The sequence below is a fragment of the Ranitomeya imitator genome, chromosome 3, assembly GCF_032444005.1.
Source record: "Ranitomeya imitator isolate aRanImi1 chromosome 3, aRanImi1.pri, whole genome shotgun sequence".
Taxonomy (NCBI): Eukaryota; Metazoa; Chordata; class Amphibia; order Anura; family Dendrobatidae; genus Ranitomeya; species Ranitomeya imitator.
This window is the reverse complement of record NC_091284.1, coordinates 400,209,480-400,229,582: the sequence shown is the minus strand read 5'-3', so window position 1 is coordinate 400,229,582 and position 20,103 is coordinate 400,209,480. Positions and strand designations below refer to the sequence as shown.

At 43.0% G+C, this 20,103-nt stretch overlaps 1 protein-coding gene across 1 annotated transcript; it reads right to left on the bottom strand.

Moving 5' to 3' along the window:
* Positions 1-13,627: 13,627 nt before the first annotated feature.
* LOC138671643 (general transcription factor II-I repeat domain-containing protein 2B-like) lies at positions 13,628-14,935 on the bottom strand. Its single transcript, XM_069759815.1, has one exon. It carries the CDS (start codon positions 14,933-14,935, stop codon positions 13,628-13,630), a length of 1,308 nt encoding a protein of 435 aa, XP_069615916.1.
* Positions 14,936-20,103: the final 5,168 nt, after the last annotated feature.

The following is a 20,103-nucleotide window of genomic DNA, read 5'->3' as shown; positions in this document are numbered from 1 at the left end:
GAGTACTTAGAAAAAAAAGTACTTTGAATAAAAAATACACGAATAGCAGTGCACGAATGCACCCCTGCATGAATGCTTCCCCAAGCTAAGTCTACATTTATAGAAGGCTAGCCCTTAGATCTTCCTATTTTTTTTTTTTTTTTTGTGTTAAAGCTCGTTAGCAATCAATCTAACTCAGTTGAGACAACAGGACACAATAAATGTAGTGATCAGATAAACAAATGTCCAGGTCTACATGGATCATAGACCACTTTGAAACAGTTATGTGATCTCGCTGAGTAAGGACATGCAAAGTCAGATTAAATATCTATAAACACAAAAAATGCATAATAGGATGACTAATATATATAGATATATGCAGGATTCAATGCCGAAGATGGAATGACTCAGATACCATTCAAGCTGCTTGCTGTCAGGGACTGGAGCAATAGACATGCAGGATATTTCAGCTCAGAGAATGAATGATCTGTTTACCATTCAAGCTGCTTGCTGTCAGGGACTGGAGCAATAGACATGCAGGATATTTCAGCTCAGAGAATGAATGATCTGTTTACCATTCAAGCTGCTTGCTGTCAGGGACTGGAGCAATAGACATGCAGGATATTTCAGCTCAGAGAATGAATGATCTGTTTACCATTCAAGCTGCTTGCTGTCAGGGACTGGAGCAATAGACATGCAGGATATTTCAGCTCAGAGAATGAATGATCTGTTTACCATTCAAGCTGCTTGCTGTCAGGGACTGGAGCAATAGACATGCAGGATATTTCAGCTCAGAGAATGAATGATCTGTTTACCTGTATGAAGAGAGAAGAGATGCTTGATTATATTCTGCCATGTTATAACTGCCGAGTACTTAGAAAAAAAAGTACTTTGAATAAAAAATACACGAATAACAGTGCACGAATGCACCCCTGCATGAATGCTTCCCCAAGCTAAGTCTACATTTATAGAAGGCTAGCCCTTAGATCTTCCTATTTTTTTTTTTGTGTTAAAGCTCGTTAGCAATCAATCTAACTCAGTTGAGACAACAGGACACAATAAATGTAGTGATCAGATAAACAAATGTCCAGGTCTACATGGATCATAGACCACTTTGAAACAGTTATGTGATCTCGCTGAGTAAGGACATGCAAAGTCAGATTAAATATCTATAAACACAAAAAATGCATAATAGGATGACTAATATATATAGATATATGCAGGATTCAATGCCGAAGATGGAATGACTCAGATACCATTCAAGCTGCTTGCTGTCAGGGACTGGAGCAATAGACATGCAGGATATTTCAGCTCAGAGAATGAATGATCTGTTTACCATTCAAGCTGCTTGCTGTCAGGGACTGGAGCAATAGACATGCAGGATATTTCAGCTCAGAGAATGAATGATCTGTTTACCTGTATGAAGAGAGAAGAGATGCTTGATTATATTCTGCCATGTTATAACTGCCGAGTACTTAGAAAAAAAAGTACTTTGAATAAAAAATACACGAATAACAGTGCACGAATGCACCCCTGCATGAATGCTTCCCCAAGCTAAGTCTACATTTATAGAAGGCTAGCCCTTAGATCTTCCTATTTTTTTTTTTTTTTTTGTGTTAAAGCTCGTTAGCAATCAATCTAACTCAGTTGAGACAACAGGACACAATAAATGTAGTGATCAGATAAACAAATGTCCAGGTCTACATGGATCATAGACCACTTTGAAACAGTTATGTGATCTCGCTGAGTAAGGACATGCAAAGTCAGATTAAATATCTATAAACACAAAAAATGCATAATAGGATGACTAATATATATAGATATATGCAGGATTCAATGCCGAAGATGGAATGACTCAGATACCATTCAAGCTGCTTGCTGTCAGGGACTGGAGCAATAGACATGCAGGATATTTCAGCTCAGAGAATGAATGATCTGTTTACCATTCAAGCTGCTTGCTGTCAGGGACTGGAGCAATAGACATGCAGGATATTTCAGCTCAGAGAATGAATGATCTGTTTACCTGTATGAAGAGAGAAGAGATGCTTGATTATATTCTGCCATGTTATAACTGCCGAGTACTTAGAAAAAAAAGTACTTTGAATAAAAAATACACGAATAACAGTGCACGAATGCACCCCTGCATGAATGCTTCCCCAAGCTAAGTCTACATTTATAGAAGGCTAGCCCTTAGATCTTCCTATTTTTTTTTTTTTTTTTGTGTTAAAGCTCGTTAGCAATCAATCTAACTCAGTTGAGACAACAGGACACAATAAATGTAGTGATCAGATAAACAAATGTCCAGGTCTACATGGATCATAGACCACTTTGAAACAGTTATGTGATCTCGCTGAGTAAGGACATGCAAAGTCAGATTAAATATCTATAAACACAAAAAATGCATAATAGGATGACTAATATATATAGATATATGCAGGATTCAATGCCGAAGATGGAATGACTCAGATACCATTCAAGCTGCTTGCTGTCAGGGACTGGAGCAATAGACATGCAGGATATTTCAGCTCAGAGAATGAATGATCTGTTTACCATTCAAGCTGCTTGCTGTCAGGGACTGGAGCAATAGACATGCAGGATATTTCAGCTCAGAGAATGAATGATCTGTTTACCATTCAAGCTGCTTGCTGTCAGGGACTGGAGCAATAGACATGCAGGATATTTCAGCTCAGAGAATGAATGATCTGTTTACCATTCAAGCTGCTTGCTGTCAGGGACTGGAGCAATAGACATGCAGGATATTTCAGCTCAGAGAATGAATGATCTGTTTACCATTCAAGCTGCTTGCTGTCAGGGACTGGAGCAATAGACATGCAGGATATTTCAGCTCAGAGAATGAATGATCTGTTTACCATTCAAGCTGCTTGCTGTCAGGGACTGGAGCAATAGACATGCAGGATATTTCAGCTCAGAGAATGAATGATCTGTTTACCATTCAAGCTGCTTGCTGTCAGGGACTGGAGCAATAGACATGCAGGATATTTCAGCTCAGAGAATGAATGATCTGTTTACCATTCAAGCTGCTTGCTGTCAGGGACTGGAGCAATAGACATGCAGGATATTTCAGCTCAGAGAATGAATGATCTGTTTACCTGTATGAAGAGAGAAGAGATGCTTGATTATATTCTGCCATGTTATAACTGCCGAGTACTTAGAAAAAAAAGTACTTTGAATAAAAAATACACGAATAACAGTGCACGAATGCACCCCTGCAAACTATCAATAGGTTTATGTGTTCAAATCTGAGGGTAGCATAAAATAAAGACAGAGACCCTGAATGCAGTGCTATGTCACTTACTGGGCTAGATTAGTTTTGATAATATGACTGTCTTCTCGGTGATTAGTTGTAACTTCCCCTGCACCATTGATTGACTGCTTTATGCCTACACAACGCATGGGCTGCTACTAATCCAATGGTTGGGGAAATAGTAGTCAGACCTCATGAAAATCAAGGACTACATAGCAAAAACTCAGCACTGACCTCAGATAATATTGTTTTATCCAAAGTACAGCAAGAAGCCCAGGAATTGACACAGCAATGGAGTCAGAGTCTCCACCTTTACTTTATGTTGCTTTCAGATGGGGCCTGACTTTCTCTGATGACTAAAATGGGGTGACAGATCCCCTTTAATGATTTCAAAACAAACACACAGCTTAGCCAATGCTCAAGCCCGTTAACCGAAAAAAAAACTTATGTCCGTTCAGTTTCCTAACCGACTGACCCCAACCGGCCATCTTGCCTATCACACAACTGAGGGCTAACTAAACCATCGCCTGCTAATTTAAATTAAATGTCGTTACCAATGTCTGACAGATGCACCCAATCATCTCTAAACAGGCCTGGCACGCCACCTTCCAAATCAATGTGCCTAAATGAGAATTCCCAGATTGTTGGCATAACTATACAGATCGATCTGTTCAATCTTTTTCTAATTTTCTCACAAAATTTTAGCTCTATGGACCTGACTCAGATTAACCTGGGTATGATTTCAGAAAAGATTATCTTAACCTCCGAGAACCATTTAGTTAAATCCTGTAAATTGCACTTCCTCTGAAACAAAAGATCAGTTGTACCCTGTTTCCTGATGTTGTTTCCACCAAGATGAACAATCATAATATCTTGAAGCTGGAATATGTCACACATTAAAAACACCTACTCTATTAGACCGTCCCAGCTTTCTCCTCTAACACCGAACCAATAATTATCATGCAATCAATGACAATGACAAATTTGACCCATAACGTCGTGGCCGGGGAGGAATGTCCTAAAATCCAAACATTGACTCCTATAAAAACTACAAAACATACATTAGTCCATCTACTTCCTAATATACAAATGGTAACAATTTGATTCCCATCTTTCCAACTTTTTACTCATTGCTTCACCTAAACCCAATCTGGCAGCCTCTGTCGCGGCACCAATTCTAATATAATCAGTAGAGAAATGTCTGCCCCCAAGCCCCAATTTGTCAAGGCATTTCCACAACATACACCTGAATTGAAACTGCGACGGGGCACACCAGAAAGGTGTAACAACAGTTTTACCTGGCTTACTGGGCACTAGAGTAACTTCTTTTTAACCCCTTTCCGACATCGGGCGTACATTTACGACAATGTCGGACACCCTCCCTTTGATGTAGGATCTGGCATTGAGCTCACATCTTTCCCGGGACAAAATCCACGGGTGGAATCTCGATCCACCAGCAGTATTAACCAGTTAAATGCCGCTGTCAAACTCTGACAGCAGCATTTAAATCGCGCTGCAGGCAAACACGCCAGAAATACGCACACCGGTGACTCTCGTCATGTGATCGCGGGTCACCGGTGTGATGGTATGACAATCAGAGGTCTCCTGGAGCAAGTGTGTAATTCTGCTATATAGAGGCGATCTGATCATCGCCTCTATGTAGCAGAGCCGATCGGGTTGTGGCAACTTCTATTCTCCTATGGAGACTATTGAAACATACCAAAAGTTAAAAAAATGTTTTTAAAAATATTTAAAAAATAAAAAATATATAAAAGTTAAAATCACCCCCCTTTCTCACCATTCAAAATGAAAAAAAAAAAAAAAATCAAACATACACATATTTGGTATCGCCGGGTTCAGAATCGCCCGATCTATCAATAAAAAAGGATTAACCTGATCGCTAAACGGCATAGCGAGAAAAAAAAGTCAAAATGCCAGAATTACGTTTTTTTGGTCGCCGCGACATTGCATTAAAATGCAATAACGGGCGATCAAAAGATGGTATCTGCACCAAAATGGTATCATTGAAAACATCAGCTCGGTGTGCAAAAAATAAGCCCTTACCCAACCCCAGGTCATGAAAAATGGAGACGCTATTAGTATCGGAAAATGGTGCAATTTTTTATTTTTGGAATTTTTTTCCACCTAGTAAATAAAAAAGAACCTAGACATGTCTGGTGTCTATGAACTTATAATGACCTGGAGAATCATTATGGAAGGTCAGTTTTAGCATTTAGTGAATCTAGTAAAAAATCCAAACAAAAAACAAGTGTGGGATTGCACTTTTTTGGCAATTTCACCGCACTTGGAACTTGTTTCCCATTTTCTAGTACGCGACATGGTAAAACCAATGGTGTTGTTCAAAAGTACAACTCATCCTGCAAAAAACAAGCCCTCACACGGCCATATTGACGGAAAAATAAAAAAGTTATGGCTCTGAGAAGAAGGGGAGCAAAAACGAAAAAAGCTTTGGGGGTTAAGGGGTTAAGGAACCATACAGGACAAATAGCATCATCAGATAAACACATCAACTTTAACCAATTACCTTTGCCAACTTGGTCTGTCTTAACTCTAGGTATGAATAAAATAATACAATTAGACCGTAACGTAACATGTTCAAAATTCAGACCTTCTTTTGCTGTCACTCCTGGGCAGCAGCTCCCCTATACGTAGAGCTCCAAATAACAACAAAGCTGTGGTTGTGGAAAATAACAGTGCTTCAAAATGATCAAAACAGCAACTATGCTATACTATGCATACATTTTGTAGTATAGCTGGCGTTATAGGGCATCTGCCATCCCTGACACAATGCTCCTTTTTATATCCCTTCAACAATTAGTTCACCAAAAAATAGCTATTTAAAGGCCGTTATCCCCTTATTTTAAGAAAAAAGGAGACACCCACCATATTTTGTACCACTGTCGAATATGCAAGACCTTTTCAAAGAATGACATTACAAACAAAATAGCCTACTCTGAGCTTTAGGGCTCATACTCACTTGCGTGAAATACGGCCGAGTCTCGCATGTTAAAACCCGGCTCTGCCACTAGCACTCCAGAGCGGAGCGTGTGGCCGCATAGCAATACATGGAGCTGCACGCTCCGCTCCCAAGTGCCGGCGGCAGAGCCGGGTGTTACCATGCAAGACTCGGCTGTATTTCATGCAAGTGAGTATGAGCCCTTAGGGTATGTGTACACGCTGCGGAATGGTGTGCGGATTTTTCTGTACTGATTTTGGTAAGTCCAAAGGTAAACCGCACTGCAGATTTACCGCAGAATTACAGTGGATTTACCGCATTTTTCGTGTGGATTCCACCGGCGGTTTTACACCTGCGGATTCCTATTGAGGAGCAGGTGTAAACCACTGCAGAATCCACACAAATAATTGACATGCTGCGGAATATAAACTGCTGCGTTTCCGCACGTTTTTTTCTGCAGCATGTGCACTGCGAATTTTGTTTTCTCTAGGTTTACATGGTACTGTAAAATCATGGAAAACTGCTCCAGATCCACAGCGTCGAATTCGCTCACCTTCCAGTTCCTGGAGTTTCAAAACCTAGTCCACATCCCCCATGCCACCAGATAACCCTTCCATGTTGTATTCGCTACTGATCTTTGCAATAGCTCCTTAACTAGGACCATATTAGTACCCAAAGATAATCCGGGCACTCCTCTCCTTTTGCTGGGCATTTTTCAGGAGACTGAAGAATTTGAACTGTAAATGAGAGTGGATCAGCTATAGAAAAACACTTAGGCCCCTTTCACACATCAGTTTTGTGCCATCAGTCACAATCTGTCGAATTTTGAAAAAAACGGACCCGGCGACTGATGCCAGTGGATCTGTTTTTTTTGTCATAGACTTGTATTAGCGACGGATTGTGACAGATGACCTCACGTTTTATCTGTCGTTTGCCGGATCCATTAAAAATTGTTTGTCCGGCAGCCGGAGACAACGGACAAAGTAACGTTTATTGTGTCCGTCGAAAAAACGGACAGAGACGGATCCATCTCCATCCTTCGTTTGCTCGAATGGAAGCCTATGGGCGCTGGATCCGTCAAATGACGGAATCTGGCTACAGATTCCATTTTTTTAAACTGAGCATGCTCTGATTTTTTTAGGACCCAATTAGCCAGATCCTCTAGTCGAATCTGACGAAAAAACTGATCCGTCGCATCAGTTTTTCACAATCTGCAACGGGTCCGTCGAGCCAACGGATTGTGACTGACGGCAAAAAACTGATGTGTGAAAGGGGCTTTATCCTAACTAACCACTGCCTTCAACCATGCATTGCATTTTAAGCATAGTAACACTAGATGCCTCATTAATCTCTTTATTTATATAGCGCTAACATATTCCACAGCACTTTACAGTTTGCACACATTATCACAACTGTCCCCGATGAGGCTCACAATCTAAATACCCTATCAGTATGTCTTTGGAATGTGGGAGGAAACCGGAAAACCCGGAGGAAACCCACGCAAACACGGGGAGAACATACAAACTCCTGGCAGATGTTGTCCTTGGTGGCTGCCTCTGCAGCTTCACTATCAGACCACATTTCGCTGACAGTTAACTGCCAACACTGCAAATTTACTGTTAGACCTCAATAAAATGCTTGCATTAGTCAGATTCTTACCCCAGATAACTACCTCTAATAATGAGAACAATTCTAACAGAACCGAGTTCTTTGTGACTCCGCACTCCACCCAGGCACTACGACACTTTCCAGCACACCAATACCCATTCCAAAAAACTCCAGAACCATTCAAAGATGCAGTTATAGCTAAACCTAACTCCTCAGCTGGAAGAAAACTATCACGCCATTACAACCGACCATTAAAATATTTTAGAAATTCAAGCCAAATTTCCAAATCCTCCTTTATTTCTTTAGTTATCCTAACATGAAAGCAAGGATTCTTTATACCAGCAATATACATAGTTGCACTCCTACAAAAGACTCTGCCCATTGGCATTATTCTTAATACAAAGGCTAATAAACCCAGCAGCTACTCAATCTCTGTGACAGTAGCTTTATTCCTTCCAAAAATAAACAATAAGGCTGCCCTGCATTTCATTATTTTTTTGGCGGCAGCCTTAACTGTGTCTATTATTATACCTAAATATTCAATGCAGATACATGGAAGAATAGTTTTATCCCTATCAGAATACCAAAAATCACTACATGTTAACTGAAACGTCTGCAATCGTTCATTACATATTTTCAAATCCCTGGACCTAACAAACAAGAAATCATCTACATAATGTGCCAACCCACCCCTCATATACTTAACCACTATTACCCATTGAATAAAAGAAGAAAATGCTTCAAAATAAAAACAAGATAACGAACAACTCATTGGCAAACATTTACAAGTGCTTCTCACAAAATTAGGATATCATCAAAAAGTTAATTTATTTCAGTTCTTCAATACAAAAAGTGAATCTCATATATTACAGTATATAGTCATTACAAGCAGAGTGATCGATATCAAGTGTTTATTTTTGTTAATGTTGATGATTATGGCTTACAGCAAATGAAAACCCAAAAGTCATTATCTGAGTAAATTAGAATAATTAACAAAAACACCTAAAAAGGCTACCTTAGCATTTAAAAAGGTCCCTTAGTCTGTATCAGTAGGCTCCACAATCATGGGGAAGACTGCTGATTTGACAGATGTCCAGAAGGCAGTCATTGACACACTCCACAAGGAGGGTAAGCCACAAAAGGTCATTGCTAAAGAAGCTGGTTGTTCACAGAGTGCTGTATCCAAGCATTTTAATGGCAAGTTGAGTGGAAGGAAAAAGTGTGGTAGAAAAGATGCACAAGCACCTGGGATAACCGCACCCTTGAAAGGATTGTTAAGAAAAGGCCATTAAAAAATTTGGGGGGGATTCACAAGGAGTGGACTGTTGCTGGAGTCATTGCTTCAAGAGCCACCACACACAGACGTATCCAGGACATGGGCTACAAGTGTCACATTCCTTGTGTCAAGCCACTCAAGACCACTCATGACCAATAGACAACGCCAGAAGCATCTTATCTGGGCCAAGGATAAGAACACCTGAACTGTTGCTCAGTGGTCCAAGGTGTTGTTTTCAGATGAAAGTAAATTTTGCATTTCTTTGGAAATCAAGGACCCATAGTCTGGAGGAAGAGTGTAGAGGTACACAATCTAACCTGCTTGAGGTCTAGTGTGAAGTTTCCGCAATCAGTGATGGTTTGGAGAGCCATGTCACCTGCTGGTGTAGGTCCTCTGTGTTTTATCAAGACTAATGTCAGCACAACCGTCTACTAGAAAATTTTATAGCACTTCATGCTTCACTCTGCCGACAAGCTTTTTGGAGATGGACATTTCATTCTCCAGCAGGACTTGGCACCTGTACACACTGGTTAAAGTACCAATACCTGGTTTTAAAACAAACAGGATTACTGTGTTTGATTGGCCAGAAAACTCACCTGACCTTAACCCCATAGAGAATCTATGGGATATTGTCAAGAGGAGGATGAGAGACACCAGACCCAACAATGCAGATGATCTGAAGGCTGCTATCAAAGCAACTTAGGCTTCCATAACACCTCAGCAGTGGCACAGGCTGATCGTCTCGATGCCACGCCACATTGATGCAGTAATGCAGTAATTGATGCAAAAGGAGACCAGACCAAGTATTGAATGCATTTACTGACTATAAATTTCAGTAGGCCAACATTTCGGATTTAAAATAATTTTTCAAGCTGGTGTTATGAAGTATTCTACTTTACTGAGATAATGACTTTTGGGTTTTCATTGTGGCTGTAAGCCATAATCATCAACATTAAGAGAAATAAAGACTTGAAATAGATCACTCTGTTTGTAATGACTCTACAGTATATAATGAGTTTCACTTTTTGTATTGAAGAACTGAAATAAATTAACTTTTTGATGATATTCTAATTTTGTGACAAGCACTTTTATCTACAAAGAAAAAACCCAAAATGGAAACCCAGGGAATTAAAGCAGTCTGGGCGGATTAGAAACAACCTGAAAGATGCTTCAATGTTGGCTTTCGCCATTAAGCCCCTGGTCCAAAACTCTTTACTATTTCTGCTGCTTTATCAAATGATGTATAACTGACCAATGTCAGATTATTATCAATACTATCATTTTGGGGATGAAGCATAAGGGTAAGATAAATGGTGAATTAAACTAAATGCATTTAACACTTTTTTAGGGACCATCCCAAGAGGAGAAAGCTAGAAGTTAACAAATGGGCGCACTTCAAACGAACTGCCACTCTACGAACCTCAATTTCTTTGCAGATTTTATTTTTTACTACCCCTGGGTGCTTGTCAAAAGATGTTAAATTATCTACCCTTGTACATCTGACCCCGGAAAGCTGATGAATTGAGAAACCTTAAAAAAAAACATTAGTTATTAGTTTGGCCATCCTGCGGTTTGGATTACGCTCTAGCCAGGTTCACATTCTCTCCAATTTTGTCCTTGCTAAAATATTCCCTTGTGGAGGGCTGGGATAACGTGATCGCTTTTTTGAAACACCTGGCCATTGGGTGCGTTCCTCCACAAAAGGAACATTCACACTGTGATTAATTAAAAGCAAAGCACGTACCCTTCCTGAATGTGGTCTGAGCTAGCCATTGACGTACACTGACAGGTTTGCTAGGCAACTGTCACGCTCGCGCCCAGACTGGTTGGCGCGGGCATACGGGAGTGCGGCCCCACTGGACCACAGACCAAACTTCCCTGGAAGGGGCTTAACTAAGTAGCTTCCTAGGTGTTCGCTGGAGCCTCTGATGGTGAGGTCAGACTTGTGCAATAGGAAGCTACCAGGTGCCACTCCAGGGTGATGTCTGGCTGTGGCTGCTGATCCCACTAAGGAACGGAGCGGGCACGGCTGGCACTCTGGCTGACAGGTGGGCACGGCTGGGACACAGGCAGGCAGACGGGTACAACAGAGACACTGGCGGGCAGGCGGACACGGCTGGCTCTCTGGTAGGCAGGCGGGTACGGCTGGAACATAGGAAGAACCGGTAGGGACCGGTCTGCAGGCAGGTATGTGAAACAGGTTGGAACCTGTTCAGACAGGAGGACTAAGTAACAAGTAGAGAAAGACCGCAAGAGCGGATGCAGAGCGAGAGCACAAGAGCTAGAACCAAGAACAGAAACGCAGGAGGCTGAGTACGAGTAGAAGGTGGAGCAAAGAGAAGAGAAGGAGAAGGCAGAGCCAAGGGCGGAGCCGCAAGAGGCGGAGCCAAGAGCGGAGACGCTGGAGGCGGAGCCAAGAGCGGAGACGCTGGAGGCGGAGCCAAGAGCAGAGATGCTGGAGGCGGAGCCAAGAGCGGAGACGCTGGAGGCGGAGCCAAGAGCAGAGACGCTGGAGGCAGAGCCAAGAGCGGAGACGCTGGAGGCGGAGCCAAGAGCGGAGACGCTACACGCGGAACCAAAAGCGGAGACGCTGGAGGTAACGCCAAGAGCGGAGACGCTGGAGGCGAAGCCAAGAGCAGAGACGGAGCCAAGTGCAGAAACACAGGAGGCAGAGCCAGATAGAACCGCAAAGAGCGGAGCCACAGAGCAAAGCCAGAGAGTGCGAAGCAAGGTCTGAGTGCAGAGCCGCAAGAGTGCGGAGTGTAAGCAGACTAAGAACACAAGGAAAGACAAAGCAGGGAAGGAAGCCACAGACAAGGAGACCGAGAAAAGACAAAGTACAGACAAGGCAATGGAACAAGACACAGGGACAAAGACACAGGGACCAGGATATTCTGCCTCCTGGAGGGCGGACTACAAGATCAAGGCAATAGCACAGAGAAAAGCCTCCAGAGAGGGAGTAACTCAGAACAAGACCTGGCAAACTCAGAAGCAAGAAACAAACTGAGCTAACACATTGCACAGGCCCAGACCACAGGGTGGAGCTGCACTATATACAGAAGGCCTCTTGATAATTGGTCAGGAACTGATTAGACACATGCACCTGATTCTTATAAGAACCAGAGAGTTCAGGCGCCGGCCCCCTATACACATAGCCATGAGGCATGCAGAGAGCAGAGACACAGAACATGGAGCTGGCATGAAACAGAAACCACATCATGACCTGGAGCAGTGGGTAAGAGTGTGAGAGATGTGAGGCCATGACGTGATGCCAGCAAAGTTGTTACAGCAACATTATATTCAACCAAAGATCCACATCATTTACTCCCCATTTAAGGGATGGGTAAACTGACATTTTCTTACAGAAATTTTGTCATAAAAGTACCATTTTAGCCCTTCAAAGTTTTTATTCACTTCCAACACTATCTCCACGTGTTGAAAAAGCCCTGAGCATTTACTTGGGTGTTTCTCCCCATAATGCTGGCAAAAATACAAAAAGCTTGCAACCAATTATTGAAAGACCTAGATATAGGCCTGTGCCTATCCTTGTCCTCTTTCTTCTCCAATATTGCCAGAAATTCTTTGGAGGCTGGCAACAATGACAATAAATCAATGTATTTGTTACGTCATATTTTTTTCCTTTATTGCATTCGCTACATCAGGGGTGGGCAATTAATTTTGCCATGGGGCCGCATGAGAAATTTGGATGGTTTTAGAGGGCCGGACTAATATAATTAACTAATTTTTACCCAATACTGTAGTATACATATGCTATATTTTCATGAACAAACAGTATGTTAAACAATGCAGAGATTTACAATACAAAGAAAATACGGAAGACATACTTACATCATTATTTAATGATGAGATGATGAACTGCACTGCAACGAGCTTGTGTTAACTGTAGAAAACTGTAGAAAACTTGCTGTTGTTACAACAGTGTTGTAGATCAAGATATGTTAGTTTTTTTAACCGGCATCCCTTTAACTTGGTAAATAACAGTACATTAACCATTTCAATAACATGAGAATCTTCAATGAGAGTAATCTAGCCTGTTTTGGGCCCGAACAAGTTCACTGAAGTTAGGTTCAATATCTGAGGTGGATATGCGAAGAACAGCACACAAGTGATCATCACTGAGAGAGGATCTGTATCTGGATTTGTTGAACTTCATCAGTGAGAATGTTTGTTCACATACGTAGGTAGATCCAAAGAGAACTAACATCCTCTGAGCATGCCTCCTTTCCATGTGGAAAGTTTTCCTCTTTGAGAGAAGAATAAAACTCCAGCAGTGATACGGATTTAAAAAGCTCTTTCAGTAGATTGTCAGACTGCAGATCAATGAGTTCTAACTGGATATCACTGGGGGCATTATCCACACAGCATGTAAAAGGAGAAGAAACCATGTGCATTTCACTCTCCACTGCTTTAAAGTCTTCAAATCTTCTGGAAAATTCATCATGTAAAGCCGCAAACATGGATGAATACTTGTCGAGGTGATCAGCTGATGGTGTGACTTCTTTCAGTGTTGGCATGTGAGAATATTGATCTTCAATTGGCTAGAAAGAAACTTCAATTTTCTCATGAAAGCTGTCACCAAGGAGAACATTTCATGTGCAAAGAGGCCTTTGCCTTGCAGCTTGGTATTCAGCTCATTCATTAGTGTAGTCACATCAATGGCAAAGGCCAGATCTGCTATCCAGTGCTTATCTGAGAATTCAGGGATGTCTTTGCCTTTCATTTGACAAAATGTCTGAATCTCAGCTCTCAGGTCCCATACTCTTTTAAGCACCTTCCCAAGGCTGAGCCACCTCACAGCTGTGTGGTAGCCTATGTCACTATGTTCACTTTCTTGTTCCTCCAACAGTGAAACAAATTGTCTGTGATTCAGTGCTCTTGCCCTGATGAAATTAACTGTCTTAGCTCCAACATCAACAACATGGCTGATTTGTAGCACCGACTTGCACAGCACTTCTTGATGTATAATGCAATGCAAAAATATCAATTTCTGTTCTGGGTTTATTTCATTCACTTTATCTTGCATCCGCTTCAAAAGTCCAACATTTTTCCCTGTCATATTTGGACATCCATCGGTTATAACACTTACTAATGTGTTCCATTTTAAGCCCAGTTTGTCCACGGATGCATTTACTTCAGTGAACAAATCACTCCCTTTCGTGGTACCTTTCAATGATCGCAAAGCTACCAGCTCTTCAGTCATCTCAAAGTTATTTGTTATTCCGCGTACAAAGATAAGTAACTGGGCAGTATCACGGACATCACAGCTCTCGTCCAGAGCCAGGGAAAAAAAAATAAAATGATCAACTTTGTTTTTAAGCTGCAACTCCAAATTCCCCGCAATGTCTTCTACCCGTCTTGTTACGGTTCGCCTGGAGAGGGACACATGTGAAAATGCTTCTTTTTTCTCAGGACAAATTATTGCTACAGAGTCCACCAAACATTCTTTCACAAACTCCCCATCAGAGAATGGCTTACTGTTTCTAGCAATTTTGTGGGATATTACAAAGCTTGTCCTGATGGCTGCATCCCTGGATGCGTGGAGCTTTGTAAAAAATCTTTTCTGCGTTTGCAGTTTTGATAGCAAATCTTCAGATGCCCGTGCCCGCTCTGCCTCTGTCAAGTTCTTGTATTTCTGTGCATGTTTTGTTTCGTAATGGCGATTTAAATTATAATCTTTAAACACAGCTATTTGCTCTCCACAAACTAAGCACACAGCTTTGCCTTTGGTTTCAGTAAATAAATATTTAGAAGTCCATTCCTTGTTAAAAACTCTGCATTCTCCATCAATCTTTCTTTTTTTAGCAGACATATGTAAGGGCTAATTCTTCTGATGGGAGTCACGATTCTCTGCAGAAGGAGAAAATGAAGTTTTATACAATAAATATTGCAAGGTTTCTTTTCTTCATGAGTACTATTAATTTATGGCGGGCGGGTTACATGATACATATGATGGGCATTCATTTTGGTGCCCCCATAATGTCCAGATCTCATTTGTGCCCCCATAATGTCCAGATTTCATTCATTAGTGCCCCCATAATGTCCAGATTTCATTCATTAGTGCCCCCATAATGTCCAGATTTCATTAGTGCCCCCATAATGTCCAGATTTCATTAGTGCCCCCATAATGTCCAGATTTCATTTGTGCCCCCATAATATCCAGATTTCATTAATTAGTGGCCCCATAATGTCCAGATTTCATTAGTGCCCCCATAATGTCCAGATTTCATTCATTAGTGCTCCCATAATGTCCAGATTTCATTAGTGCCCCCATAATGTCCAGATTTCATTTGTGCCCCCATAATGTCCAGATTTCATTCATTAGTGCCCCCATAATGTCCAGATTTCATTAGTGCCCCCATAATGTCCAGATTTCATTAGTGCAGATAATAACCCAGTGCACAAGTACTGAGGAGCAGATAATAACCCAGTGCACAAGTACTGAGCAGATAATAACCCAGTGCACAAGTACTGAGGAGCAGATAATAACCCAGAGCACAAATATTGAGCAGATAATAACCCAGTGCACAAGTACAGAGGAGCAGATAATAACCCAGAGCACAAGTACTGAGCAGATAATAACCCAGAGCACAAGTACTGAGGAGCAGATAACCCAGAGCACAAGTACTGAGGAGCAGATAATAACCCAGTGCACAAGTACAGAGGAGCAGATAATAACCCAGTGCACAAGTACTGAGGAGCAGATAATAACCCAGAGCACAAGTACAGAGGAGCAGATAACCCAGAGCACAAGTACTGAGGAGCAGATAATAACCCAGTGCACAAGTACAGAGGAGCAGATAATAACCCAGTGCACAAGTACTGAGGAGCAGATAATAACCCAGAGCACAAGTACTGAGGAGCAGATAATAACCCAGAGCACAAGTACAGAGGAGCAGATAACCCAGAGCACAAGTACTGAGGAGCAGATAATAACCCAGTGCACAAGTACTGAGCAGATAATAACCCAGTGCACAAGTACTGAGGAGCAGATAATAACCCAGAGCACAAATACTGAGCAGATAATAACCCAGTGCACAAGTACAGAGGAGCAGATAATAACCCAGAGCACAAGTACTGAGCAGATAATAACCCAGAGCACAAGTACTGAGGAGCAGATAACCCAGAGCACAAGTACTGAGGAGCAGATAATAACCCAGTGCACAAGTACAGAGGAGCAGATAATAACCCAGTGCACAAGTACTGAGGAGCAGATAATAACCCAGAGCACAAGTACAGAGGAGCAGATAACCCAGAGCACAAGTACTGAGGAGCAGATAATAACCCAGAGCACAAGTACTGAGGAGCAGATAATAACCCAGTGCACAAGTACAGAGGAGCAGATAATAACCCAGTGCACAAGTACTGAGGAGCAGATAATAACCCAGAGCACAAGTACTGAGGAGCAGATAATAACCCAGAGCACAAGTACAGAGGAGCAGATAACCCAGAGCACAAGTACTGAGGAGCAGATAATAACCCAGAGCACAAGTACTGAGGAGCAGATAATAACCCAGTGCACAAGTACTGAGGAGCAGATAATAACCCAGAGCACAAGTACTGAGCAGATAATAACCCAGAGCACAAGTACAGAGGTGCAGATAATAACCCAGTGCACAAGTACAGAGGTGCAGATAATAACTCAGTGCACAAGTACTGAGGAGCAGATAATAACCCAGTGCACAAGTACTGAGCAGATAATAACCCAGTGCACAAGTACAGAGGTGCAGATAATAACCCAGTGCACAAGTACTGAGCAGATAATAACCCAGTGCACAAGTACAGAGGTGCAGATAATAACCCAGTGCACAAGTACTGAGGAGCAGATAATAACCCAGTGCACAAGTACTGAGGAGCAGATAATAACCCAGTGCACAAGTACAGAGGTGCAGATAATAACCCAGTGCACAAGTACAGAGGTGCAGATAATAACTCAGTGCACAAGTACTGAGGAGCAGATAATAACCCAGTGCACAAGTACTGAGGAGCAGATAATAACCCAGAGCACAAGTACTGAGCAGATAATAACCCAGTGCACAAGTACTGAGGAGCAGATAATAACCCAGTGCACAAGTACTGAGGAGCAGATAATAACCCAGAGCACAAGTACTGAGCAGATAATAACCCAGTGCACAAGTACTGAGGAGCAGATAATAACCCAGTGCACAAGTACTGAGGAGCAGATAATAACTCAGAGCACAAGTACTGAGGAGCAGATAATAACCCAGAGCACAAGTACTGAGCAGATAATAACCCAGTGCACAAGTACAGAGGAGCAGATAATAACCCAGTGCACAAGTACTGAGGAGCAGATAATAACTCAGTGCACAAGTACTGAGGAGCAGATAATAACCCAGTGCACAAGTACTGAGCAGATAATAACCCAGTGCACAAGTACAGAGGTGCAGATAATAACCCAGTGCACAAGTACTGAGCAGATAATAACCCAGTGCACAAGTACAGAGGTGCAGATAATAACCCAGTGCACAAGTACTGAGGAGCAGATAATAACCCAGTGCACAAGTACTGAGGAGCAGATAATAACCCAGAGCACAAGTACTGAGCAGATAATAACCCAGTGCACAAGTACTGAGGAGCAGATAATAACCCAGTGCACAAGTACTGAGGAGCAGATAATAACCCAGAGCACAAGTACTGAGCAGATAATAACCCAGTGCACAAGTACTGAGGAGCAGATAATAACCCAGTGCACAAGTACTGAGGAGCAGATAATAACCCAGAGCACAAGTACTGAGGAGCAGATAATAACCCAGAGCACAAGTACTGAGCAGATAATAACCCAGTGCACAAGTACAGAGGAGCAGATAATAACCCAGTGCACAAGTACTGAGGAGCAGATAATAACTCAGTGCACAAGTACTGAGGAGCAGATAACCCAGAGCACAAGTACTGAGGAGCAGATAATAACCCAGAGCACAAGTACTGAGGAGCAGATAATAACCCAGAGCACAAGTACTGAGGAGCAGATAACCCAGAGCACAAGTACAGAGGAGCAGATAACCCAGAGCACAAGTACTGAGGAGCAGATAACCCAGAGCCCAAGTACAGCGGAGCAGATGACCCAGTGCGCAAGTACTGAGGAGCAGATAACCCAGAGCCCTTACCACCGACCACCGGCACCGTCCGACTCCACAAGTGACCTCAGTACAGCGCTGCAGTGCCACACAGAACACCGGCGTCCGGCGCAACGGAGCAGAGCAGCAGCATGTGTCACGCTGAGGGACGTCACCTGCTGCTGGCGCTTCCCTGATGCAGAAGTGCCAGCGGCGGTCAGCGCCTCTCAGCGGACAGGAGTTTGAATGCAGGGCGCACAGGCGCAGGCGTGGCTGAAGGGAAGGGGAGCCGAGCGGTGCCTGGGACGGCGGGCGGCGGGCCGTTTACAACCATCAGGCGGGCCGGATGCGGCCCGCGGGCCGCATCTTGCCCAGGTCTGCGCTACATGGTAACCCAGGGGTGGGACCGGGCACACTAATGCCGCCTTGTAATACTCTTCTCCAGCCCCTTTAATTTGTGATGCTACTGAGGAAATTACAGACTCCTGCTCCCCCTTCTTCCTTCTAAGCCTTCATCTAAATGCCACCATACCTCTACCACCCCCGTGTTTTCTAAAGGATTGACTAGCAGACCCTGTGCAATCTGTTGTGGGGGTGCAATATCTCTTTAAGGGAATATAACACCTCCGTTAGCTGATCTTATGTGTATGTTAAATGTGTAAGATGATGATTGTACTCACCACCTTCTGAAATGTCATCTTGGACTGATCCACGCCTGTAATGTCGTCTTGGACTGATCCACGCCTGTAATGTCATCTTGGACTGATCCAGGCCTGAAGGATTGATATCCATCCAGCCCCTCAGCTTGCTGACCGGTGGCCTTTGGATCAGCGACGACTTCCTCCAGCCGGTAGTTGACCGAGCCTAACCTGGTCTCCTGCTGTGACCTGCAGGCTTCTGCACCTTGTCCCCTCAGTATTCCTGGAGCCCTGGATACCCTCACCGGCGAAGGAGAATAAGCGATTCTACTTTTATTGCTTCTGGATCCACTGCACATGCCCAATGATATCATTACGACCTTTGGCACTTTAATGCTTGAAGCTGCAACATCCTCCTCTGGACAGCTTAGGCAGCACTGTTGTCAGGCAAGGCCTCCCTTTCCCCCAACTTCCTCTGGAACTCCTCCAATGCAGTTTCCATGGCAGCCAGGTGCGGCAGCTACTCTCAATAGTGGCAATGGGTAGTAACAGAACACCCCAGGGCAGCCATGTTTTATCACCTCACAGTTACCATTTACATAAAACTGCCCAATCAGTGAACGTCGCTCGGGGGAAGAAACACAAACTCCCCTGCAACGCATAGCGGAAAGGCTGCCAGATCCCACCAATCCTTATTTCTTCCCAGCTACGGGCCAAAACTCACATGGTGGGAAAACCTCCTTTTCCCGCCAGTTCACTCCTTCAGTAGAGGAATACATAGTGCATGGTATTGCCATGTATTTTACCCCTGAAGGTCAGGGTCAGCCACCTTACGCTCCTGCTGGCCGATGTGTCAGTTGATGGCTTTCTCATACAGAACACAGGACATGGCCTAGATGGCTGTCTGCCAAACGATTGGCCAAAGCATCATCCGTCCGACAGCCATCAAATGTGTATCGCCAGATTAAGAATTTTTGAGAGACAGTGTCACAATGTGTACGTACTGCACATGCCCATTGACCAGGGTAAGTGCAGCCACCAGTTGTCAGTTTGTTCATACATTTCTAAGAGTAATAACAGAAGGACAGAACAACCCAGACTTATAAGAAAAACGGCTTCATAATGATTTCATGGGAAATGCATGGATTTACCTAAACTGATGTTAGGAGGTGAAGCACAAGACGAGTCTGGGGGCGGTTACCTTCTCAACTCTATGCCTGGAACAATTAAGCTGTGCTACAGGTTCCCCAAAGGGCAGACTTAGAGAC

What these genes read in the sequence shown, in the direction of transcription:
- LOC138671643 (XM_069759815.1), bottom strand. Translation starts at nt 14,935, where the DNA reads ATGTCTGCTAAAAAAAGAAAGATTGATGGAGAATGCAGAGTTTTTAAC.